Here is a 23,490-nt window from a genome sequence, read left to right on the forward strand (position 1 = left end):
TTTGTTTCATGCCCTTGCAGACTTGTATTTGCATTTGTATTATTAAATTTCACCTCAGTTCTCATCCTCATCTACTTATTTCTGTAGGATATTCCGTTTAGCCTTTGTATTGGTGATGCCCCTCAAGATGGTCATCATCAGCAAGTTTAACTACTACTTACTGTGCAATAACAATTCACAGTTAACAAACTTACCAAATATTTGGTATGATTTATCCCGAAGTCAATGCCTGGGAAAGCCCACTAGTTATCTCACTCAACTACTAGTTATGCTTTCAACACCTATTTTCATCTCCATTTTCAGTTTGTTGTTCAGTGTACATTTTTGTACTGATCTCCATTTTAACCAATAATTTCCCACATGGTGCCATATTAAATGCTTTATAGAAGTCTAGATAGACAATCAATTACACTTCCTCAGTCTAAGAAATAAACAAAGAAAGCTATAAGGTTAGGTAAACCCACGTTTTACTTTATTGCTTTTTTCTTTCACCTTCGTGCGTTGACAGATTTAAAAAAAAAAAACAACTGAAAGCTTCACATACTACTGAGGTCAGAATACCTGGCCTGTAGCCACCTGGAAGCCCTGTTCCAACTTTCTTAAATACTAGTATATTTGCTATTCTCCATTCACATAGCATCAGCTTGTTCAGAATTCTTGGAAGATTATCTAGTTCGCCCCTTCACTTGAATACATTAAGAACCTTGATTTTTGCTTGGATCTCAGACGTGACAATTCTCATGCCCTCCCTGCCATTGTCCATCCTGCTGTTGTCCCAAGTTCATCATCCTTGTAGGAAACCAAGGCAAAAATACTCATTAATGGATATGCCAGGCCTAGTTTATATTTTAGTCTTGCATCCTGATGTTATGATACCTTGCCTTTTTTAAGGATACTTGCTTCAAAGTCTTTTGCAAGTTTTAACTTGACTACACTTTCTAACTTTTGAGACATGGTTTTCTTTATTGGTCAATACCACTTTCCATTCCTGAGATGCTCTGCTTACTCCTAATAACCGTTTGAAGTGGCTATTCATCCAGTTTGCCCTTTCTTTTCTAGATGGTTTTTTCCCCCTGGTACTGCAAGTAAATTTCTAACTATACTGTGTCTACCTCTATCCCAACTATACTATTGGTCCAATAAGTCACCCCAAGAAATCCTTGACAGTACCTTTAATAGGCTCCAGGTCTCCTCCACATTCAGGTCTCTGATCTCAGTTGCCTTCACTTATCAGCTTGTAATTATTTGAGCCAGGGTTACGTTCTATGCAGAACTTTTAAATGGTCCTTAATGCTGACCAAAGCCCAAATCTAAGATCATTGCCTCTTTCTCCCTTAAAATTTCAGATGCTGTTTCCTGGTCCAAGAGCAGAGATCTCTAACCACACTGAACTCCAACCATCCTTCTGTTGGTGGTGCAGGATAGAGCCGACTGTTTCTAGCTATGCTGCCATGGAGCTTGGTTCTCTGCAGTGCAGCTTGGTCTTACCCTTCTAGTGTTTCATTCCTACAGTGTTGTACTCCAGGAGATGGCAAAGCAACCTTTGATCTGTGCAGTTGGCAACAATGGGGGGATAGTCCATGCCTCCCTACATCTCTCTTCTTGCCTTACCCATTTTATAGAACCAGCATATGATAGTACATTGCCCAAGAGCATTTGATAGATTTTGATTGACAGCAATGACTGTAGACTGGCAGTTACCCTTGGGTGGGGATCTGGGCACTCCAAAACCTTACATTGCTGAACACTCTCCTCAGTTCCTAGACACCAAAGAGGACATGAAGCTGCACCTTATTTCAGCTGCTCTGGAAGTTAATAGCACCAAGGTCCTGCTTCATGGCAGTAGGCTTGACCCAAAATCCATCCACTCAATCCAAATATTTAAACAGAAACTGACAATTTAAGCAAACAAAGCAGCACAACCTTCTTTGACACTGCAAGTATACCTACTGGTCTATACTCAAAAACCTAATTTTTTATTAGTTTAAGCCCCTGGATTTGGGTACATTGGTCATTTTAAAAGGTAGCTTCTGAAAGTTACATTCTGCAAAATATTACATCTCTGGGAGTACAGCTTTGAATAAAAGACAGCAGATAGGTTAACAACTCACTGTTGCGTGTGCGCGCACACTTTACCTCAGCAGAAAAAGTGAACTGCCACACAGTTAGCAAGAGATAAACTCAACATCCACTTCCAATCTGATGTTTGTTCAATACATGAATGATATTATTGGACGCTATAAGAACATGCTCTCTTTTCATTAGTTTTAGCCTACTGCTCAGACAGCTACAGTACATATCAAAAGTTGGATCCTAGCAATATTGTTTTACCAAATGAGCAGTATAGTCTCAAAGCTTTGCACTATTTTGTAAGTGTCACATGACCATATCCATTCCAGACATATATTGTACATGTTTAAATAAAAGAACACACAACTGAGAAAAGAACCAGTTGCAACATACAACTCTCATAGATTACCTCTCATATACTGGATACCAGAAAACTCAAGGGGAAAATGTTGACTTCATTGCTTTATGATTGCATGGCTGGTTTGCTCCATTTTCATATCACTGTAGATGAACTCTTATATGAGACTTACTTTAACAGGGTATTTGCAATTTTGCTGTACAAATTAACCATATACCATAACATTAAACTCTATCAGATCCTTGTATTCAGTAGAAGGTTGAAGCAATTGCTTTTTTTTTTTTTTTTTTTTAAATACTTGGTCCTGGGAAGTAGACAGCTTGTCATTCCTCCAGAAGAGAATTGATTATAGCTTAAACTGTACACCAGATTCATCTTTTGTTGTGATTCTTACAGAAAAGCCTAACACTTTGATATAGTTACAGTATTTCAGACTCAATCACATCAAGTCCTCCCTGCTGCAGTAGCACACTTTCTTTTGACCTGGATTTCACTGACCTAACTGACTCAAATCTAGCTCAGTTGCATTTCTGCGATGCAGCTCAACAAAATTACCTGAACATCATTTTCCTCTTTTCACACTGCACACTACCTTCCAGTCTGTCTCTGAGGAAGATGTTACCAGAAATAAAATGAAAACTGTTTCAGGGAAACATGCATTTATTGTTAAGCATTCCCAGTGAAAATCAACATCTTTTAAAATGTGTATTTATTTAAAAAATCATTTGTGTACAAAAGTGTTGTGTCGTCTTTATTTTCAAGACAAAAAACACTGATGCTGCATTCCAGCCCCACCCACTCATCCTTCACAGGAAGTTAGATGCTCAGTAATGAACCTCCTACAGTATCCTTTATTACCAACTTGTAAAAAGTCAAAATTTGGGATGGAAAAAGCAGGGTTCTTCAGCAGTTGAAATCAGCATTCTTATGATGACAGCCTCCTTCAGACGCCACAACAAAGCACCAGCAATTGTCACAAATTGTAAAATGGACAAATACAGCATTTTTGTAGTACATTTCCTCATCTGTTGAGTCATGTATGTTACTTACATTTTCAATGAATGGCTCAGCTTCATAAGCAACTGGCTAGCTATTTTTATGCCTACAAAGCAGGTAACAGTAAGCAGAAAGGGAACATCACAGTACAGTGCAAATGATTTGCAACAATTTCTCCAGTGGGAACAAGTCTGAAAAAGTAGAGTTGCTGAGCTTAACTAAAGAGCATTACAGCTGAAATAACTAAGTGGGAAGCAGAATGTATTAAGGACAGTTGATCTTGCATGTCTAATGGCGAATCAGCTGATGAAGCTATTATCAGTAAAGATGGGAAGAGCAAGCTATACGTTTTACTGCAATTTGTTTATTATAGGTCAGTCAACCTGAAAACTAAAATAGTAAACAATTTTTGCAGCCTGGAAAATAAGGCTATGAACAGTGAAAACATCTACCTGGTCTTCCCAGAAAAGCTTTTTTGTACACATTAGTATTGTGGTGCCCTAAGCAGTATGGAGAAATGAGAATTCTTAAGTGTCTCTTGCTTAGCCAATTGCTCAAGTTCTACAAAACAAAACGCCAGATTTTACTGGACCAATGGCTGCATTCAGCAAGATGCCTCACATCTACTCCCAGCCCACTATCCCCGCCTCAGCACTCAAAATACAGCAACAGAGCATATGAGATTCCATTGTGCGTCTTCCCCAAAGAGCTGTTAAGGAAATTTAACTTCCACCGTTAAAATATTGATCACTTCCCCACTTGGGCATGTCTCCATATATAAACCAGCCTCTTTTGCTCCATCTGAAACATGCAATGGTCCTGCATACAATTACATTTCCCTTGGCTCTGAAAACTGAACACTGCATGAATTGTATACAACTATCACAGTAAACAGGAACTCTGACTTTAAATCCTTTCAGGTCAGCCCCAGCTCCCAAAAATCAAGGAGTGATTTATACTCATAAATGCTAGGCCTGATGCACAGCTGTTGAGTTTAATTTTGCATAGTTTAAATGTTTCCATTATCCATATCATGCATGTCAATCTAGCCTTCAAGAGGAGTTTCTTTTTCCCCTACATTCCACATGCCAGAGTTCCAATGCTAACTTACTTAAAAAAGTTAAATATAATTAGAAGAAAAAACTGACTTATATTCAACACAATTAATACCTAATTCTTCAAATAAATACTACCTGACTGATTATAGTCAAGGCCCCATGTACTCTGTGGCAAAGCAGAGTCAATTCCACTGCAAGGCCCCTGTTGCTGCAAACCGGAGAGTTGTGGCAAGTTCAGGTAAAATTAAAAACCTGGAAACTTACATGCAGAGAATGAACAGCAGCATTTTTATAGTCAATCCACATTGCGCTCTCCGTAAGTGCTCATTCTCCCCAAATGCATCCATCACTTGGTCATATTGAGAATACCACTTCTTTTCCAAAGCTGTAGCAAGAAGTTTCAAGTTTGGCAGCTGGTCAGAGGCATGACTGGGAATTTTGGCACCTGTGTAGGTGAGGCTTTGGCAATGAGAAGGATGTCTTCTTTTCTCCCTGCCTCTGAACAAAGCCAGAAGCCACTTTAAATTTGCAAGGAGTCAAAAGAGACTGGAGTGAGTACCTTGTTTCCCAGCAATAACATCCACCAACAAGGAATACAGCAGAGTAGCTGGATGTTTATTAAGAAATTCAGCAGTGAAATTTAGTTGACAGTCCAGCAGTCATTTGGTTTCAATGTTAAACACGCTATTGAGATAACAGTGGATATTAAATTATTGTTTCAATCTTCCAGATGGATTAGGATAGGGCACCTGTTTATCAACTGGGAAGTATTTGTATGCAGAATGATGCATTAAATGCATGTTGTAAATGCACAGCCTGAAACAGGGAGTGGCCTACAGGACAATTCTACATCCATGAATGCACGGGGCCCTGAATATAGCGCTGTCTAATCAGATCACACAGAAAACTGAACTACAATTTGGGCTTCATAAAGTTGCTACGATAAACAATGGAACATTAAGATTCCTAGGGCTCAGCCCCAGCTGCAGTTAAACTAATCTGGTAAATTATTACCCTTATATTCAACTCTGATAATTACCAAGAGTAGAAAAACATTCCTTATAAAGGAGTCAACTATCAAATTCAAAGGGACCTCAAATTGTGAATGTCTGCCTAATAATTGTGTCATTGCTTCTCCTCAGCCTAGGTCTTGAGAAACTGCCCTCTTGCCAGCATCTCAGTGAGCACCAAAATACCCCACCCCTGTTCCCAAGCGCAGGGTAAGGGGGACAAAGGGCACGTGAGAGTTGTACAAATCTGCATTTGAACACAATGGGAAAGGGAAGATGGTTCTGCAGTGCAAAGACTACAAGGAGCTGGGCAAGGGAAATAAACTCCACATTAGAAAAATTTGTAATTGGCGATTGCAATAAACAAAACAAAACCCATTCTCTCCTTTTCCCTCCAACTGTCTTCCTTATCCCATTCCCTTATATAAAATGAAATCTTTATGTTGGTTCTCTTTTGATTGGTACCTATAGATGTCCCCAGTGGACTCATCCTGTCATCAAATAGCAGACCCCAGAAGCCTATAGTAAGAGTTCATGTCCCTTTAAAATGAATTCCAATTTCTTTCCTTTGATAAATAGCAGTGAAGAACAAGGGAAAGAATAGACAGCCACATTTACAGTTACCACCAGGGTAAGAAAAGTGTAGATGTAATAAAACTTTTATCGGACTGTATAACAGAGAAGATAGTAACTCAAGATTTTAGCACAAATGGCAGAGTTGCCACCATTTTCTACTATCCCTGGTTATTACCTAACAAACCAGTTGAGCAGTAGCAGCTTTTTGTTTAAAAAAAATAAATAATATAAAGGAAAGACAAAAATAATCTTGTTTCCTTTGGCATCTTTGAAAATGAATTACACTACTGCAGAAAAACCCAAGAAATACGATCACTGAATAAACCTTAGAAAGCAGTACAGAAAGACTAAGCAACTGCATTTAGTATTGCACTGATATGAGTTAAAGTATTATTGTCCGTGTCCTACAAAACTTTGTTTTTAAAGTATGGACACCTCAAAATGCTGCAGGGAGCATCCTGAATTAGGCATTAGTTAACTCTTTTCCATTTTTATGTTCTGGTTCTGTTCCCCTTACTACTTTGCTCCAGATATTTGAGATATTTAATAATGTTCCTTACTGTTTCCAGTATCACTGACAAACCAAGTCATCTATAAAGTGTGAAACTATTTCAACTTATACTTTATAGTTCAAGGAAAAAAACTTGCATTTGTACATTTTCCTCTCAAACTGATCTATTGTTTAGGTAAAGAAATATAGTAATGGAAAAGATGACTTTTACAGTACCTATCATCCACAATCCTCAGCCTCTACCCTAAGTTTCTTTTCTAAGTATTTTAGTTGAAAGTTTCAGGTCAGATGTATTTTCAAAAAGCAAGTAACCATATTCATAAAAACATTACAACTTTCTTCAGATGGAGGTACTAGCATTTGAAACTGCAAAACTAATAATTTTCAAGCTTTTGCACTCAGGATGAAATGTCATTTTAATACGAATAGAATGGCTGACTGTATGTACAAGCGAAGGAAAGATTTCAGCTCTTATTTATCAGAAACATCAATCCAAAAGAAAGAAATTGAGAACACGCTTCTACTTCTATGTGCATTTGAAGTATGTACAGTAAAAACACCAAACACAGCCTCCAGGTATCAACTAGGTAAAAATGCAAGCAAGAATGATTTTTAAATTACCTGGTAAGCAATCCTTACATTGAAGCCCAAAATAAAGCTAGAAAACTGTTACAAAAACAGTTGATTGCATCATAGCAAGTACTTAAAGAAAAAAAAAAGTTCTCAATACATTGGAGAATCAGTTTTTCTTCCTTCAAATCCCATGAATTCATACTACCCAGAATTTATTGAAGGAGCTTTGACTTCTATTTCAAAATGAAAAAAGCAGCTACACATTTTTGTGCTATGTCCAAACATACCAAACTTTTATGTGATTGTGTAGAAAAGTATGATCGTTGAACATTTTACTGGTTATTCAAAAGATACCACTTGAAGTGAAAACTAGGTTACTGTCAATGGCACACCTACCCACAGATTATGGAGTCGGCGGAGACAGTTTAGCTGCATGTTAAAGGGGAGGAGGAGGGAAGATCAGCAGGTTTCCCAGTCACTTCACTGGAAAGAAAAAGGCTCTGAACAGGTCACCATTTTTGAACTTTAGAAAAGTCTTGAAAATCTTTCAGGTAAGTTACAAGAACACTCAAGTACTTAAATGGTGCTCTCTTCAGCTACCCCCTCTAAAATGTCTAGTAAAGTACAAGCATGCAAATATAGGTAAATCCACAGGTACATAGGATCCATGTTAAAAACAGTAAGATAGCTGTGATGAGTGACACCAACAATTTTGATGACTATGACACTTAATGTTAGCTGAATTATTAAATCAAAATCCTGAAGCAAGTTCCTGCTAGTCTTGGTCACACTGCTAAACACTAAAGTAGGCATGTTTGTCCACCACTGTTTTAGCTGAGCTCAAGGAATTTTTACAATATTTAGTAAGAAAAAAATTAAAGTATTTCCCCTTTTTAAATTTACACTGACGTTTAATTAGCTTTATTTACATAGCAGTTTTCAGTCTCCAATAGTGCCTAGATAGCATCATCAGGCAAGAGTGCCAGTTTTAAAAGAGAATCTCTATAGAATCCTAAAAATAACAGATGGTGAATGCTCCTCAAGAAGGGGCAAGCTGGACTATGGAAGCAGCTCTCTCTACATGGCTCAGTTACTCAGAAGCAATTCTGTTGCAGTCTCTACATCCCATGATTTTGAAGACAAGGCCACTATTACTGCATTCTGTGAAGAGAAAGCAAAGGGGCACAAAATGTTCAGGCTGTTCAGCAGCAGCAGCGAAAGTCAGACACTTCACACATTAGCCTGGCTGATATTTTCTAAATTACAAAATCTTACAATGTCTTAAACTGACGATCTGTAGAACTGTAGAATCTGTGAAAGCTTAGGAAAAAAATCTAATAAAATTAGAAAATGACTGATTCAGCTAGTTCATAAGATATTACCTCTTAAAAAAAGCAATCAGGAAAGGTGTTCAGATCTATAAATCACTAGCATATATAAACACAAGTACAAAGATTTTATAGTAAATTAGCTAGTACCTATCTGTGTACTTGCTCTGCTCCAATTTTTTTTTAAAGGTTTTTTAAGGTTTTTTAATTGAGTTACGCATACTTACCCTATCAAAGCCCATAGCACAAAGGTTTTCTATCTTTTTGGTGTACTCTGGACTAGAAACTGGTGCTCCAGCATACACATGTGCCCAAAGCCGAGCTGTCTGTTTAAACATTTCTGGGTTTTGTTTGTACTGTGCAAAAAGAGAAAGGAAAAAAAGTGAATCCATATGACTATCAGCAAGATATAACTCAAAAGCATACTGATTATGGCAGAGTCCAATTCATAATGCCTTGTACATACAGCACCTGCAAACCTGCACTCTGCACCTTAGAATATGGATTTCCAAAATGAAACAAACTTCCTCCTGAGGACTAATTATGTTGGTATCATTTGTGACAAAGAAAGTACTTAGAGACAGAAGTCCACCTGCCACTATTTTATGGTAACTTATTTACTAGAAAAAAAATTGTGTAGAAGATGTACACAGTATTTTACACCAGTCTTACCATATACAATTTTTCTAATAAACAACAGAACTTACCTTCAAAAGACAACAGTGAAAGTTCCCAGCCTGTGTCAGGCACTCAAAAGCTGACGAGTGCTTCAACTGTCACAAATTACCTTTTTAGACAAGATGACAGTTCTTGTTTTAGTAATTTTTATATTTAATTTCAGTTTTTAAAATGGGATATTTACATTTTTACAATTAAGTGATCATATATCATTTTAAGTTAAAAAGCTACTCATCTTTAATTGCATGACCAGTTAGCATTTGACCAGTGCGACACTGCTGAGAAATTATATTGTCTAAATAGAGGTACAGATCTGAAACATGTCCCAAAGGACACTGAAATATGGTAGATCATCATTCCAAATAAGTTTATTACACAAGGAAAAACAAAACAAAAACACGAGCCTGCACATCATCATTAATCAAGAAATTCAGATGTATTTGGGAATGTGTGTGTCATCACTTGTACTGTGCTACTGTACAGTAATCCAGTCATGGTCCAGGACCCCAGTGTGGCAGCACTGAACACCTCATGCCCCAAAGTCTACTCCTACCTGAAGGAGCTAACAACTGTATTTATTATTTTTATTTTTATATATATATATATATATATGTATCCTAATAGGTAACAAAACTTTCCAAAAAATGTAAAACAATTACAATGAAGCATAGGGAAGTTACAACAGACCACTGTATTGCATTAAAGAGCGGTATTCTTTTTTTTTATTTTTAGCATTTTAGGAATACATGCAAGCTTTTGTATAGCTAAAGTATCTACTTTCTGATCAAATGAAAGAAAATCTTGGAGAAAGCCTTTTCTTTCCTCTCTGTATCTGGAGACTTCACTGCTATCCTATGTAAAAAAAAAAGCTCAGCTGAGAACTAGACTTGATTTTCGCCAGTTCTTAACTTTTAAACCCCATGTTTTCTACAGGTTATAGCTAGAAGCCCCCCCGTTTTTCCATGAAACTAGTACTTAAATTCATTTTCATGCTTGCTAATTCATGTAAATTTATAAAAAAAAAGTCCATTTAACCAGTTGGAGGGATAATTACATTCCTCAAAAATATTTATTCAGAAAAGCACATAAGAAACTGACTCCTAATTCACTCGTTTTCTATTCACTTCAATAAGAATGGGACTGGGTCATATATATTTAAAATTGTTTTCCAGGCTATTTTTTTTTTTAAATACTAAGCACTAACTGTTGTAACCAGAGGTCAATCTCCATATTTATGCAAAACATCCTTCTTACAGATCTTTGCAGGGAATGGGAGAAACTGAATCCTCCTTATAATAGATCTTACCAATCTGCCACAGCCCAAATACAAAACCCAGTAGGAAGGGGCAGAGGACACTATTCTCTCAGATTTTCCAAGGAGCAATCTTGAGGCACAATATTGCCATCAGACTGTTAAAATTGTGATATAAAAATCTCACCCTACTAACTAGGAAAGGAAGCTGTATTTCAGCTATTCTTGGAGTAACATAGGATTTACTTTAACAAAAAGACAGTGACTGCAAAAAAATCTAGGTATACTGAAGCAAGGAAACTAGTTCAGAGACCTCACTTGTACAAAAGGCCTGGTGGCCTCATTTGCCCTTGCAACAGTTCATTATACACAGAGCAACTCAGTCTGACAAACCGTTTCAGTGAAATCATCCACGGCAAGCCTAAGAACATGGTAATACCAGGGAATTCCAGGATTCTGGCCACAGCTTTACTGATGTCTAGCGCTGCTGCTAAACGCTGGGGCTTTTCAGTAGTTTCCAGAACTGCCCCCTCCCCAGCTGGTGAAGTGTTAAGACATGACCTCATTACTGAGCTCAAGCTGCCTTTCCTGGATATTTGACACAGCTGGGAACCAGAACAGAAGTTCCAAAACATACTAGCTAAACAGGTCCAAATATAGGGTGCTGACATGCTCGTTTCCTGTCCAGAATATCAAAGGTTATAATTGCATCCAGAAAAATATTTAAATACAAGAGAGAAAATGTTCAAATACAAGGAGAGATGTATGAGTCTATTGGATGCTGAAAGCACTCAGATTTTATATTTTCCTCAACATTACCACAAAATACCTTTTTCCACTATTACACTCTCAGACACTTTTCCCTTTTTTCCTTCCTTAACATACAAAAAGCATGCATTTTGGAATTTAGTTTAAAAAAAAAAAATCAAATCAAATTATTCACTTATGAATTGATTTTCCCTGGCTTTCAACAAAACACAGAAAAATGTGAGTTCTAGTATAACCAGTCATACAAGATGCAAAAAAATTAAAATAATCTATTTTTTTTAAAGTTAATGCTACCGTACATATATGCATCCAGGCCTGCTACTTTTGCAGTCAACTAGAATTCCATTACCACCAATTAAGCTGGTAAACAGTGCAGTTAATTTGAGAGTCTGTAAGCATCAACTGTACAGAACACTTCACTCAGTTCAATTACTTGCAAGAAAGGTAAAGAATGACCAAAAGTAATTGCTTTCTTAATGCCTGGCTGATTATCAACAGGTATATTTGCTGATCTGGCCTATTCATATTGAAAGACAAGTTGCGTGCTGGCAGCCAGCTCAAGGCAGCATCATAAAAAGTTAGAAGCAATTTTAGATGCATGTCTTTACTTTAATTAGATTATTAGGTGCACAAAAAAAATGTAAACACTTGTTAACTTCACTATCCTGTTTTTTCATTGCATTTTGTCTAAACAAGATAATGAAAAAAAAAAATCAAACAAAAACAAAGGTTGATTTCATAACCAGTATCCATTTTCAGGTTCTCAATCCTGTATTTCCCAGTTGTAAACACTGCAGTGAAACACTCATTTGGATTTTTTTTTTGTTTTTTTTTTAATTAAACTAATAAATTCCATGAAGCTTTTTAGCTAACTAAAAATAAAAAAAAAGGTTAATCTGAATTAGCAGGGAACCCTTTAGAAGAATTAAACATTTAGTTCTAGAAATTACTTTAAATTTCTTACCTGGTTTGCCACTACTGCATCTTGTGGGTCATCTGGTTCTGCAGCTGCCAACAATGCTTGCAGTGATAACAACACTGTTCTTAGAGTCATTGCTGCTGCCCTAAAATTCAAGTTTGAAAATGGCATTACCAAGATCTCCTTTGTTGTATGCTCTATTAATACCACACAAAGTGAAAAAAAATCCAAAGACCCACAAGCATCAGAAGTGTGTGTAACTTGGAAGTGCTTCAGGCTATAGCAAGAAATGAATTCCAAAAAGTAGTGGGGTTCTTAATATTTTAAACACGCTTCCTCTTCATTACCCATATCTCATAAGTAACTTCAAACAAATTTCTTGGTCTGCCAATTTGTCCTTTTTCATTCTGTAAAAGACAGATTTGGCTTCTGATGAAACAAAGGCCAACTACAGCTTGCTTCCTTGCCATTAGCATCACCCCCGTTTTGTTAGGAAAGCACTGAGAACTGGATTGATTAGTCAATACGTGCTCCCTCTGCTGGCTTTCTGTCCTTGTAATAAAATAGCTAAAATAATATAGGCACTAGCAGGAACAGCAACTGATTTTTTTTTAATTTTGTGTAACATGGATAAATATTATACATATTTACAAGTATGAACATTTTTCTGTCACAAAAGTGTTTATGACCGAGTTTGAGGGGGCATTTATTAACACTATTTTTCCTAATTTTAATTGTAAATTTGTTATGTTAATTTTCAATGTAGCTCAACTCTGATTGAAAGGTATAATCACAATTTTTTCAAAGAAAAAAAAACCTAGAAGCCTGAGCTGTTACGGGAAGACGAATCAGACCCTTTACCCAGGGGCTGTAGTGCTCCCACATCATGTGTGGAACACAATGAGGAAAGAAAGGACAACAAAGACATGGTCCAATATGCAATACATGCAAATATTTTCCTATGTTTATATACTATCAGAAGGCGGTGCAGGGAAAGACCTCAGAACACAATGTTTGAGATATCAGTAAGGAAGGAAAATGCTGTGGAAAACAAGCACAGAGTAATTTTTGCTGTTAAATAAATTATACCATCTAACAAGCATTCAGGAGGATATATGGAGATAGAAAGAAAGGAAATTTGGCAATTCTGACCATCAGTGTGGATGGAGAAAAGTGTGGGTAGGTGGCTCAGATATGATGGATTGGGAACAGTTTACAATTTCCTCTTCTGTTTTCAATAGAAAAGTTCAGTACGCTATCTGCTTTTCCAACCTGGACAAGATGTTGTGGTTTGACATGCTGGTGAACAGATGGACAAGGGCTGATAAAATGTCAGTGAAGCTGCTTGTGCAACCTTTGTGCACTTTCAGATCTTCATATGGTTGAAGCTTTTATGCTAATCATCCCAGTAAGTCAGTTTCTCAGAAGTATTTATAAGTTATCAATGAATTTTCCTGGAAATTTAAGCTTTTTCAAATAAAATAACCAACTGTGAACATCCCGATGAAACTAGCGTTCTCTACCAAAATACAAGTGAGATTGCAGTGATTTTAATTAGTATAATTTTATCTCCCTGATAGCACTTTACGGATGCATTTGTAGCTTTCTTAAAATTCCCTAAAGCTAAACTTGCAGAAAACTCAAACTGCTGAAAAAATCGTTATTGATTCTGAGATGCAACTAAACTAGGCGTGTTTAGTTTAAACCTGTTTCCTGAAAAATCTCATTCCTCAAATACCTGAGCAGATGTTTCAGATCAAGTTTCTTGTAGAAAAATTCTGTATTTAACATTTCTGATGTAATTTCAAGAAAAATTCTAAATGGAGATAGGAATTAACTAAGATCAAAAAGAATCAGGTTTATAATGAACATTTTGTTACTAAAGCATCTTCTTGATTATGACATAACTACACAGTAAACTTAATCAAATTGTAATATTATTTGAATTATTGTTTTCAGACCACAATCATCTAAAACTGAGCAACAGGCCATGAAAATACTCAAGGAAATGTTTTCAACTTTAAGTGCCCCTATTCTACTTTCCCTTCATTCCACAATTTGCAGAAAAAGTCTGTAAAATCATAAAAAAAAGATGTGAATCCTATTGAGTCTAGATTTCAAACTGAACAGATTAGGATAGGTATTGATGACAAATAATTAGTTACCAATTAGTAACCAATTAGTTATTGGTTTGTGACATGACCTGTGACAATCATGCTGGAGCTTATAATTATTTTAGAACAAATGCAGCCACTGTATATGCTATAAAAACCTCCGAAGTCTTTACTTCAATTTAGTGCGATTTCCCCCCCGCAAGAGAGTTTACAAGGTCTACCACCTATAATTGGTGTCATGATTACTTTTCTTTCACTTCCCTGTATGGAAATATTCCCCAAACTAATGGTGAGGAAAAAAAATGGTGCCTCAAAACACCGTCATTATTTAAAATTGGGAGTCGAGTTCAACACAGCTGTGTCAATGATTTGGACAACTTGCTCATTTTTTACCTTAAACACAGAAATGGATATGATACCAATGTACTTCACAAGGAGTTTGGGAGGCATCGTTCATGTCTGTAGAGCAGGAGAGTTCTCTAGACAAACGAGGCTTTATAACAACTAGAACAGGGCCGTCCAACTCACAGTCCATGAGGGGTTAAATTTGAGACCCATGGGCTCCCCTTTCCTCCCCCACTTACTGGCCTTTCCAGTCTCCAGGCTTGACCTCCCTCCTCCAGCTTCTGCTTCTTGCCCCGGTGGGGCAGGGAGAGGGGCAGCCTGCGGGAAGTCTGCACAGGCTGTGGGCCAGGAGAGTTGGCATAGCGGGACAGTGTGGGGAAAGCCTGGGGAGCCCACACGCTGTACAGCCCCCGGCCGCTCAGAAGTTGAACAGCCGTAAAAATAGAAGATGAGCTCAGAAACTCCTTTTCAAAGAGCCTGTGCTAAAAATCTACTAGACCACACTATTTGTGACAGTTCAGGTGTGAGGTCTTGCTCATCTGTTGGAGCCTGATGAACTTGTGTGTGACATTCCAGTTTCCAAAGTGAATAATACCACATACACGTTCACTCACATATACAGTCTTAATTTAAGGCTCCTGAATTCTATACATCCAAAGTCTACAGGCAGAGCTGATTCAGCTTTACAGACAAAAGTTGGTTTACGATTATTTTCAGTCTCATCTCTCAGGAACCACCTGTCCAACTCATCTTCAGTTTTGACAGTCTCCTCTAAACAGAGTGCATACATGATAAATGTGACTGAAGCATGCACTCGAAGCTGAAGAGGAAGAGAGATTTACCAATTCACAAGGATTATGAACATCAGTAGCTGCAGAGGACTTTCAGTTTCAAAAACATAGCTGAAAAGGACTTCAATTACCTTTACTACAAGATCATTCAACAAAGTTACTTTCCAAGCAAGTAAAACTCTCCTGTCAACATGGGCAACACTATATTAACTATGCTCGTTAGAATATGAAAGCTATTTACTATTTTAATTTTTGCCACAAATATAACTAACAAATGTGAAACTAGATTGTAGCATGTTTGGCCCAAATTCTGCCCTCAATGGGAATCGGAGAGGTGTGTCAGAATTTGATATAGATTTAAATACAGCATCAACAACAGGGGTATTTAGCAAAATCATTAGAAGCTAAAGTAGTTGCACTTCAAAGCCCTTATTCAATATCTGACAAGAGGACTGAATGGAGGTCTCAGAACAAAGTGATTAAAAAATCTGAGCAGGGTACCCATCCATTTCCTTTAAAATGGGTGTTAAAATTATTTATCTAGACAGCATTTTTTAGATTGTCCCTTTTTTCTATACTATCAGCCCAGTCCTTATTTCAGATTTGATCATGGTATTTTTGGCATTTCTTGATCCAAGCTAAAAAATACCCAGGAAGTGCCACTGCAAAGGTAATAGTACAGGCAGTTAATTTTTTTTTTTTAAATAGCATTCATGCTTCATACTGACACTGCCAAGTGGATTGCCTTTTTAAGTACAGGAATTCATTTAAGTTTACAACAAGCTGTTCAAAAAAATAAGGCAGCCATAACAACAGAATTCACCCATCAGTACAGCCTGCCAGTAACCTCAAAAGGTCCCCATTATCCCTTGGCTAGCAAGGGCCTAGGAACACCAAAAACACATTTCTACAACCCTTAAGCAACTGCCACTTGCTTAAAATACTATTAACTAACTCAGCAAGAAGCCACAGCCAGTCTCACACTATAAGAGGGAGGGGTTACTACCACACAAATCATTTGAAAGGGATAAAGGCAAATAGAAATAAAAAGATAAAAAGGAAACTTTCTGGGAGATTCTTCCCCAGCACTTCCAAATCAAAAGATGGCCAGGAACACTAATGCAGCAGCATTTAAATGAGCCAAAACTGGAGCCCCATGTAACCAGCCCAAAACAATCACCTAGTGAAGCAGCACCTACCAACAAGGTAAACAGATAAGCCATACTAAAAGAGGACTGAAGGGAGTTCTTTTGCCATTTTACAGATGGAAACCGAGGCACAGAGATTAATTCTCCAAGCCCAAGGTTTGAAAGATCTCGTTAGGTCACAACCTCCCCACCCCCCAAAAGAAAAAACAAACACACACATGAATGGCTGAAAACGTAAATTTAAAAAGGAATTAATGCTGGGCTTCTAGCCTATTTAGGAGAACGAAAAGATACAATTGAATTGCAGTTGCAGAAATTTTGGCCAAAATCCTCCCCCAAGAAACTATTACTGAAACTACTATTGCAGGCTGAAAGAGAGACTTGCCAGGGACCCCAAACTTTCATGTAGAAAGAAGCAACCACTACCAACAAAGATGTGGAATTATGAAACAGCTGTAAAGTTGCTGAGTTATAAAACAGCTGTGAAGCACCGAAGTGAAATTAGAAAACACTGCCTCCTCATGTTGTTATTCTCTGTGCCTACACATAAAGGAGTAGCTCAGTTACAAAACCTGACCCTTTAATTCAAGCGTTCTGCTATGGAGGTCCATGGCGTGGACCATGACGTCAACCAAAAGGACAGCTACAACGTATGCAAGGGCTGAAAGCATGCTAAACTGCTTAAACTAGGAAGCTATGCTCTGTAGTTGGGAGCTGTAACAAGTTCTCATCCTCTGTGGATCAGAGACACTAAGATGGAAAACAACATGATAGGAATTCTTACTTTTTAAAAAGTCTATACGAGGTCAGTAATTACAGCCAGGGTTACCTGCAGGCCTATTCCACATATTTAAGCAATGATAACTTTTTTAGAGCTTACTGACAAATGGAATGCTGAGAGGGGACAAATAACGGGAAAATATTCTGTCTCAAACAGTGAACACCACCACAGCTAAAGCAGTGCATAAAGTTTGGAGGTCAGTATCTTCTGTTTCCCTCTTTTCCACTACATTCCCTCACACCTACTTTTTATATTCTGGTGTTCCCATTCCATATACCACCACTTGGCACCCAGCAGTACCTCTCAGTGTTACAAATAAAGTGCAAGCAAAGGAGGGAAATTAAGATAAATATTTGCTGTGCTACCCACACCTAAATTGGCCACCTGGGTAGGCATACTAGTATTTGTTATTGGAGGAGGGAAACTGCATAAAATGGACATGAAAACTACAAAATAAGTAGTATCTATGAATGAAAATCAAACTATGAAATAAAAAATATTTTTAAAAGCTTTCAAAGCCTGTTGAGATTTGGGGCTCATGAGATAAAACTGCAAGTATATGAAGGGCAGCATGTTTCTATGATTCAAGGTTTAAGACTAAGAACTATATGGAATCCCTTACCATTGATCTTTCAGGATATCCAAACAAATGGCCCCAGTGACTGAACTAATATTAGGATGCCATATTTTGGTGATAAACCGCACCTAGAAAACAAAACAAAAGAAGATTTTTTTAAATGAAAATCAATACTAAAATAGAATACTATAAAAACAGGAAGACACTTCTTCTGAAAAAAGTGGAAGTATCCGAGTAGGTTAACTGAATTCATGTTGGAAAGAATAGCTAATTTACAATAGATCATGACACAGAAGAATGTAAGAAACACGAGAGCACATGCCTGCTCAGTAATCACTGTACAAGAGCATATGCCATAAAGCTTTGTTATCCCATGTCTTGGCAGACAGTTAAAGAACCTCATTTCACCTAGGGTAAGCAAGATTGTGGGACTGAGGCACAAAAGAAAGATCCATTTCTCAGGCTGACCCCACTATTCCTCACACACAGAGATCCCTCTCTCCCAATCACACAAAATAACTGTCTTAAGGTCTTTTCCCCAGTGGTGCAGGTCTTTTAATCAACCAACTCTTAGCAGTGCCACTGCTTCAACACAACTCGGAGACCAAGTATAGACGCAGTTTCAAGCACCTTGAAGTGGATGCCTCCACCCCCTGGTATTTAAAATGACCAGGCAGCAATTTCTCTTTATTAAAAACAAAAGTGCCAGGAGTCCCTGGAATCTTGTTTACATGCGGCCTTCCACTTGTTCTGGTAAACTGTAGTAGCAACAACAAGAATATTTTTGAGGATTCCCTAGTACCTTATCTGTACTCCATTTATAACCATCCATCTCTGTTCCCTTCCATACAAAATATTCTCCAACCAGTATAAAACGATATTTGATTACAACCGACTTCCTGTATTAATAGAACGATCTCTCTCACTGACCATTCATTTTTGCACAGAAATAATTGTAAGAACTTAATTTATTTAGCAAAAGTGAGTAAGATATTTGAATTCTGTTTACAAAACTGAGTATATTAAAATAAAAGCCAGGGAACTGTATTCTTAACAAATCTTAAAACTAAAATGGTGCTTTATGATCCAGCAACCAATTTCCATTCATCTCCTTCTGACCCCTCATCCCAGGTTGCACTCCAACTCATCGTCATTGGGAATCCATCACAGTCAAGCATGACAATGTCACAGTGAGGGCTAGGCAACCCAAACACAGTGCCTGTACACATGACTATGCAGGCCCACCTGTGATAACTGTCTTTTGTAACAAAGTTGCAGCACGACTTAGCATGCAACCTGGATGGCTGCTGGACAAGTCTTTCATTATCTGTGCTTTTCCTTACCTTGCTGCTCCATTGCTGCCTATTTATACCTATGAGGACAAAAATTAGGCAGTAGGTTGCATTCAGTCAATTGCCCCTTTAGGATGTCCTTAAAACACTTTCTTAAACAAGGGCATGTCATTTGATTTGAGGCTCTAAATCACCATACAGGAATCACTTGGGCATTTGCATGCTGACTATCCAAACCACGTGTTAAGTCCATTGCTTGTTACTACCACCATAGACATACAGTCAATGGACATACAGGACATTGTCATTAGTCATACCACCTCACCCAGAAAAGGGCATGAAGGTATCTCTGATGAAAGTTCTCCAGCTGCCAGATGTACTTTCTATAAAATGTTAGTCTCACCACTCGTACAGCACCACGAAAAGAAAATCAGCTTTTTAGGTCTGTAATTTACTGGAGGGCTTGAACCCATACTGACACACTCTGTAAGCATGCTGAAGACTATGTAGCTTTCTGGATGTAAGAGACTATCTTCCCAGCATGACTGTTCAAGATGCTTCCAAGTGAGTGAACTCAAGAATCACTAGAAGTTTACTGCCCCTCATGGATATGGAAGGGACTCTCTTCCAAGAGTGGCTTACACACAGCCCTGGTTTTTCTTTACTTGATGGTTAGTCTAAAACTGTTTGCAGAAGCAGAAGTCTACCAAGAGCTGAAGATCTTCTTTGGATTGGTCCACCAATTCAATCATTAGCACCCACGTATTCTTGTGTAGTCTCCTTGGCAGCCTTAGACAGCTTTCCCACAGGAGGCCTGAAGAGTTAAAAAACAAACAAACCCCCCCACCAGTTTCAAAGCAAATCACAGCACTCAATTTAAGGTTGCAGGTACCTTTGTCTAGCATTGCTATGCAGAGCAGTATGAACAAGATAAAATGAGTAAAGCAAGATAAATCCTTATTTGAAGTAGCTTATTACAGGGAAGACATTTGACAGTACACAACTATCTTCTATGCTACACACGTGTACAGCTATCTCAAGCATGAAACAAAAACTTTCTTGGATAGACATATCTTTCCAGGAGTCTTCAAAATCCAGGTCAACTCCTGGGTCAAAGCTTTTCAAACTGGTAAAAGCTATGTAAAGACTGAAATCTAGTTCTTGTCACTTCTTCTGGATTTGCCAGGCAGGAAAACTGCATCAGCTATTCACAGTTTGCTCAAAACCTACATCATAATTGTGGAAGTTTCTTTTCTACAGAGTGCAACATTACTTGAGAAGAATCCAACTGAAGACCTTTCCAGAGATGGCCGGCAGAGATCACTTTGTAGTTATGACTAATGATTTCTTCTCTTTGCCCTTACATATCCTGACAATAATTGATTCTTTTAAAGTCCTGTGCGAAAATCCTCATCCAAAATTCTATAGAAAATTGGTACAAGAGCTTTTGAATGATGTATTTCAATCATTTAGGGTCTCACTCTCTTACTGGTCATGATAGTATGTCTGTACCCCATTTGTCCTTCCTTCCTTCCTTCCTACTCTCTGTGTATACAGGTTTCCCCTGATTTATGCAGTGCATGAATTCCCAGAGAATGGCGTATAAATCAAATTTGCATAAAGTGAGCCCACTTTACAATGTAACAAATAGGAATAGGTTCCCATGGCGGTGAGGGAGAGAGGCTGGGACTAGGGAAGGGGTGAGGTGCAGCTCCCAGGGCTGCACAAGGCAGCAAAGCAGAGGGAACAGAGCAGAACTCACCCCAGCCCTGGCTTCAGTGGCCCTGGGAGGGGCCAGCGCCAACCGCCTAGGGCCCGCCGCCACCTGCCTGTAGCAGCTGGGCTGCACCGTGCCCCAAATCCCCCTGGGATGAGTGCGGCCACGGCCCTTCCGCTTCCCCCCACAAACTTACCTGCCTGGGCAGAGGGGAGTGCAGGGGGGAGGCATCTATGCTGATCGCATAAGAGTGAATTTACCTCACATATAATGAATTATGGATCTAAATATGTTCATCACATAAGAGCGAATTTCCATATAAAGAACTTGCATAAATAGAGAAAAACCCGTACTGCAATGACCTTGGCCATGTACACATGTTGAAGCCCCAGATTTATTAGAACTCTCCCAGATTTGTTTTCCTGAAAAGAAAACTTACAAGTATAGAAGTTCAAGCAGAGAAGCAAAGAGCCTGCAGTGCTGACCCCAGGCTGCCAGGGATCCTTAGGGCACACAGCTCAACTCTGCCCAGAGACAGAAGAATTCAGCAAGGGCACAGGTCAGCAGACTGACCTGCCAGCTCAGGAGACCACACCCCCAAGGAGTTCCAGCTCAGAACTGCGCCTCTCTCCATCCCGTGAGGTTTTGACGGAGAAGATCCTGAGTTCGTCTCCTTTGTTAGGGAGCTATGCTTCCCAGAACAAAGTGCTGCAGTCTGAGCAGGGGTCTGCCAGGTCAGGGAAGGGGGTCAGGGGGTTGCCACATTAGGGAAGGGAGGGGTTGGATCGCATGCTCAGAGCTCTCCACTGTGAACTCCCCGTACTGCATTCCAGCCCAGATGCAGCGAAGCAAGGGCCTACACTTCCCAGCACTTAAGTGCTGCAGTTGGGACTGGGGTTACCTGGGCTTGGGGGCAGGTTGGCTGGCTCTAGTCTGGGGCAGGCAATTATTTTGGGCAGAGGGCCACTTGCTGAGTTCTGGCAAGCCATCGAGGGCCACATGACAGACAGTCCAGGGCAGATAAATATTAATTTACTAAATTTTTAGGGGGCCTGCAGGCCAAATAGAATGGCCTGGCAGGCCACATCTGGCCCCCAGGCCACATTTTGCCCACCCCTGTTCTAGTCAGTCTTCAGTGGACACTGAGCCACTGAAAAAGCCAGGAGCAAAACATGCCCCCTACGTGTTTCAGCACTGGGCAGGTACCAAAACACTCAGGGCATGTGTTCTGCTCCCTTCTAGGCTGGGATTGGCACAGCTCCCTGGCCCTGTGGGAAAAGGCCAGTGCTATGTAAGGGCTAAGTTATTTCTTATACTAAATGAAGGATGATTACGGTTGACAAAGTACATTCTGCACAAGGTACTGAAAGCCTAGCCATGGAGGGGGAGGTACAAAAACTAGCACATTCCCAGAACAACCAGTAAGGTTGAGTTGCAGTGCAGTGAGCTCCAATAAACCCTTCTTAAAAAGTTTTGGAAGTAGAAGTTTCTGGAGGAGTCACCAGTGGAGGTTGCCATCTTATAGTTTCATAGTTTCATAGTTTTAGGGTCGGAAGGGACCTAATAGATCTTCTAGCCCGCCCCCCCGCCAGGGCGGGAGAACAACAAAAGAACCCTAAACAAAAAACGGGACTCAAATGAGTCCAGCCAGGTAGGTATCCAGCCTCTTCTTAAAGATCCCCAGGGTAGGGGCCAGCACCACCTCCCTTGGAAGTTGGTTCCAGCTCCTAGCCGCCCTAACTGTGAAGTAGTTTTTTCGGATATCCAATCTGTACCTCCTCTCCATCAACTTGTGCCCATTACTCCTTGTTATGCCAGCGGGGGCTAGGGGAAACAGCGTCTCCCCCAAACCCTTCTGGTTCCCCCTAGTGAGTTTATAGACGGGCACCAGGTCCCCCCTCAGCCTTCTCTTGTGGAGGCTGAATAGGTTCAGGTCCCGCAGTCTCTCACTGTAGGGTCTGCCCTGTTGTCCCCGGATCATGCGGGGGGCCCTCCTCTGGACCCTCTCCATGTTGTCCACATCCCTCCTGAAATGGGGCGCACAGAACTGGACACAATACTCCAGCTGCGGCCTGACCAGCGTCGCATAGAGGGGGAGGATCACCTCCCTGGCTCTACTCGAGATGCACCTGTGGATGCACGACAAGGTCCGGTTAGCCCTGCCAACCATGACCTCGCATTGTCGGCCCATGTTCATCTTGGAGTCAATAATGACACCAAGATCCCTTTCCGCCTCCGTGCTCTCAAGTAGGGAGTTCCCCATCGTATAAGTGTGTCTTATGACAAGGATCTTTCCTTTTTCATTCCATCTCATTTCAGTCCCTAGAAAGCCACCTATAAAACCAGGGCTAGGAAGTACCAGCCTGAATCTGCCAAACCCCCCCCATATATGAGAGAGAGAAAATAACCAGGATCCACACTTTGCCCTAATTCAAAGGGGTACTTTAGCCACTGAAATACAAACTGCATTAGGAACTGTATTAGGAGGACTCAGGAAGCTCAGTCAGTCTGACTCTGAAAGCCAGGCTAATAAGTAGGAGTACAGAGTTTACAGAGGAGCTGGCAGAAGCATAATACCCACAGCTCTCAAAATACCTGCACTTAGGAGCAAGTATTCTGAAGGGAAAG

General features: G+C 39.4%; 1 protein-coding gene across 2 annotated transcripts in view; it reads right to left on the reverse strand.

Moving 5' to 3' along the window:
• Positions 1-2,700: 2,700 nt before the first annotated feature.
• Positions 2,701-23,490, reverse strand: part of UBE2K (ubiquitin conjugating enzyme E2 K) — a 55,874-nt gene continuing 35,084 nt past the window's right edge. For both annotated transcript variants that reach the window (XM_025210670.1, XM_025210671.1), the window contains 4 exons: positions 17,899-17,981; positions 12,143-12,242; positions 8,708-8,836; positions 2,701-8,313 (listed from right to left, as the gene is read on the reverse strand). In XM_025210670.1, coding sequence (XP_025066455.1) covers positions 8,239-8,313; positions 8,708-8,836; positions 12,143-12,242; positions 17,899-17,981 — 387 coding nt within the window. In that variant the 3' untranslated portion in view covers positions 2,701-8,238. The remainder of the gene's footprint in view (positions 8,314-8,707; positions 8,837-12,142; positions 12,243-17,898; positions 17,982-23,490) is intronic.

Source organism: Alligator sinensis, unplaced genomic scaffold, assembly GCF_000455745.1.
Source record: "Alligator sinensis unplaced genomic scaffold, ASM45574v1 scaffold246_1, whole genome shotgun sequence".
Taxonomy (NCBI): Eukaryota; Metazoa; Chordata; order Crocodylia; family Alligatoridae; genus Alligator; species Alligator sinensis.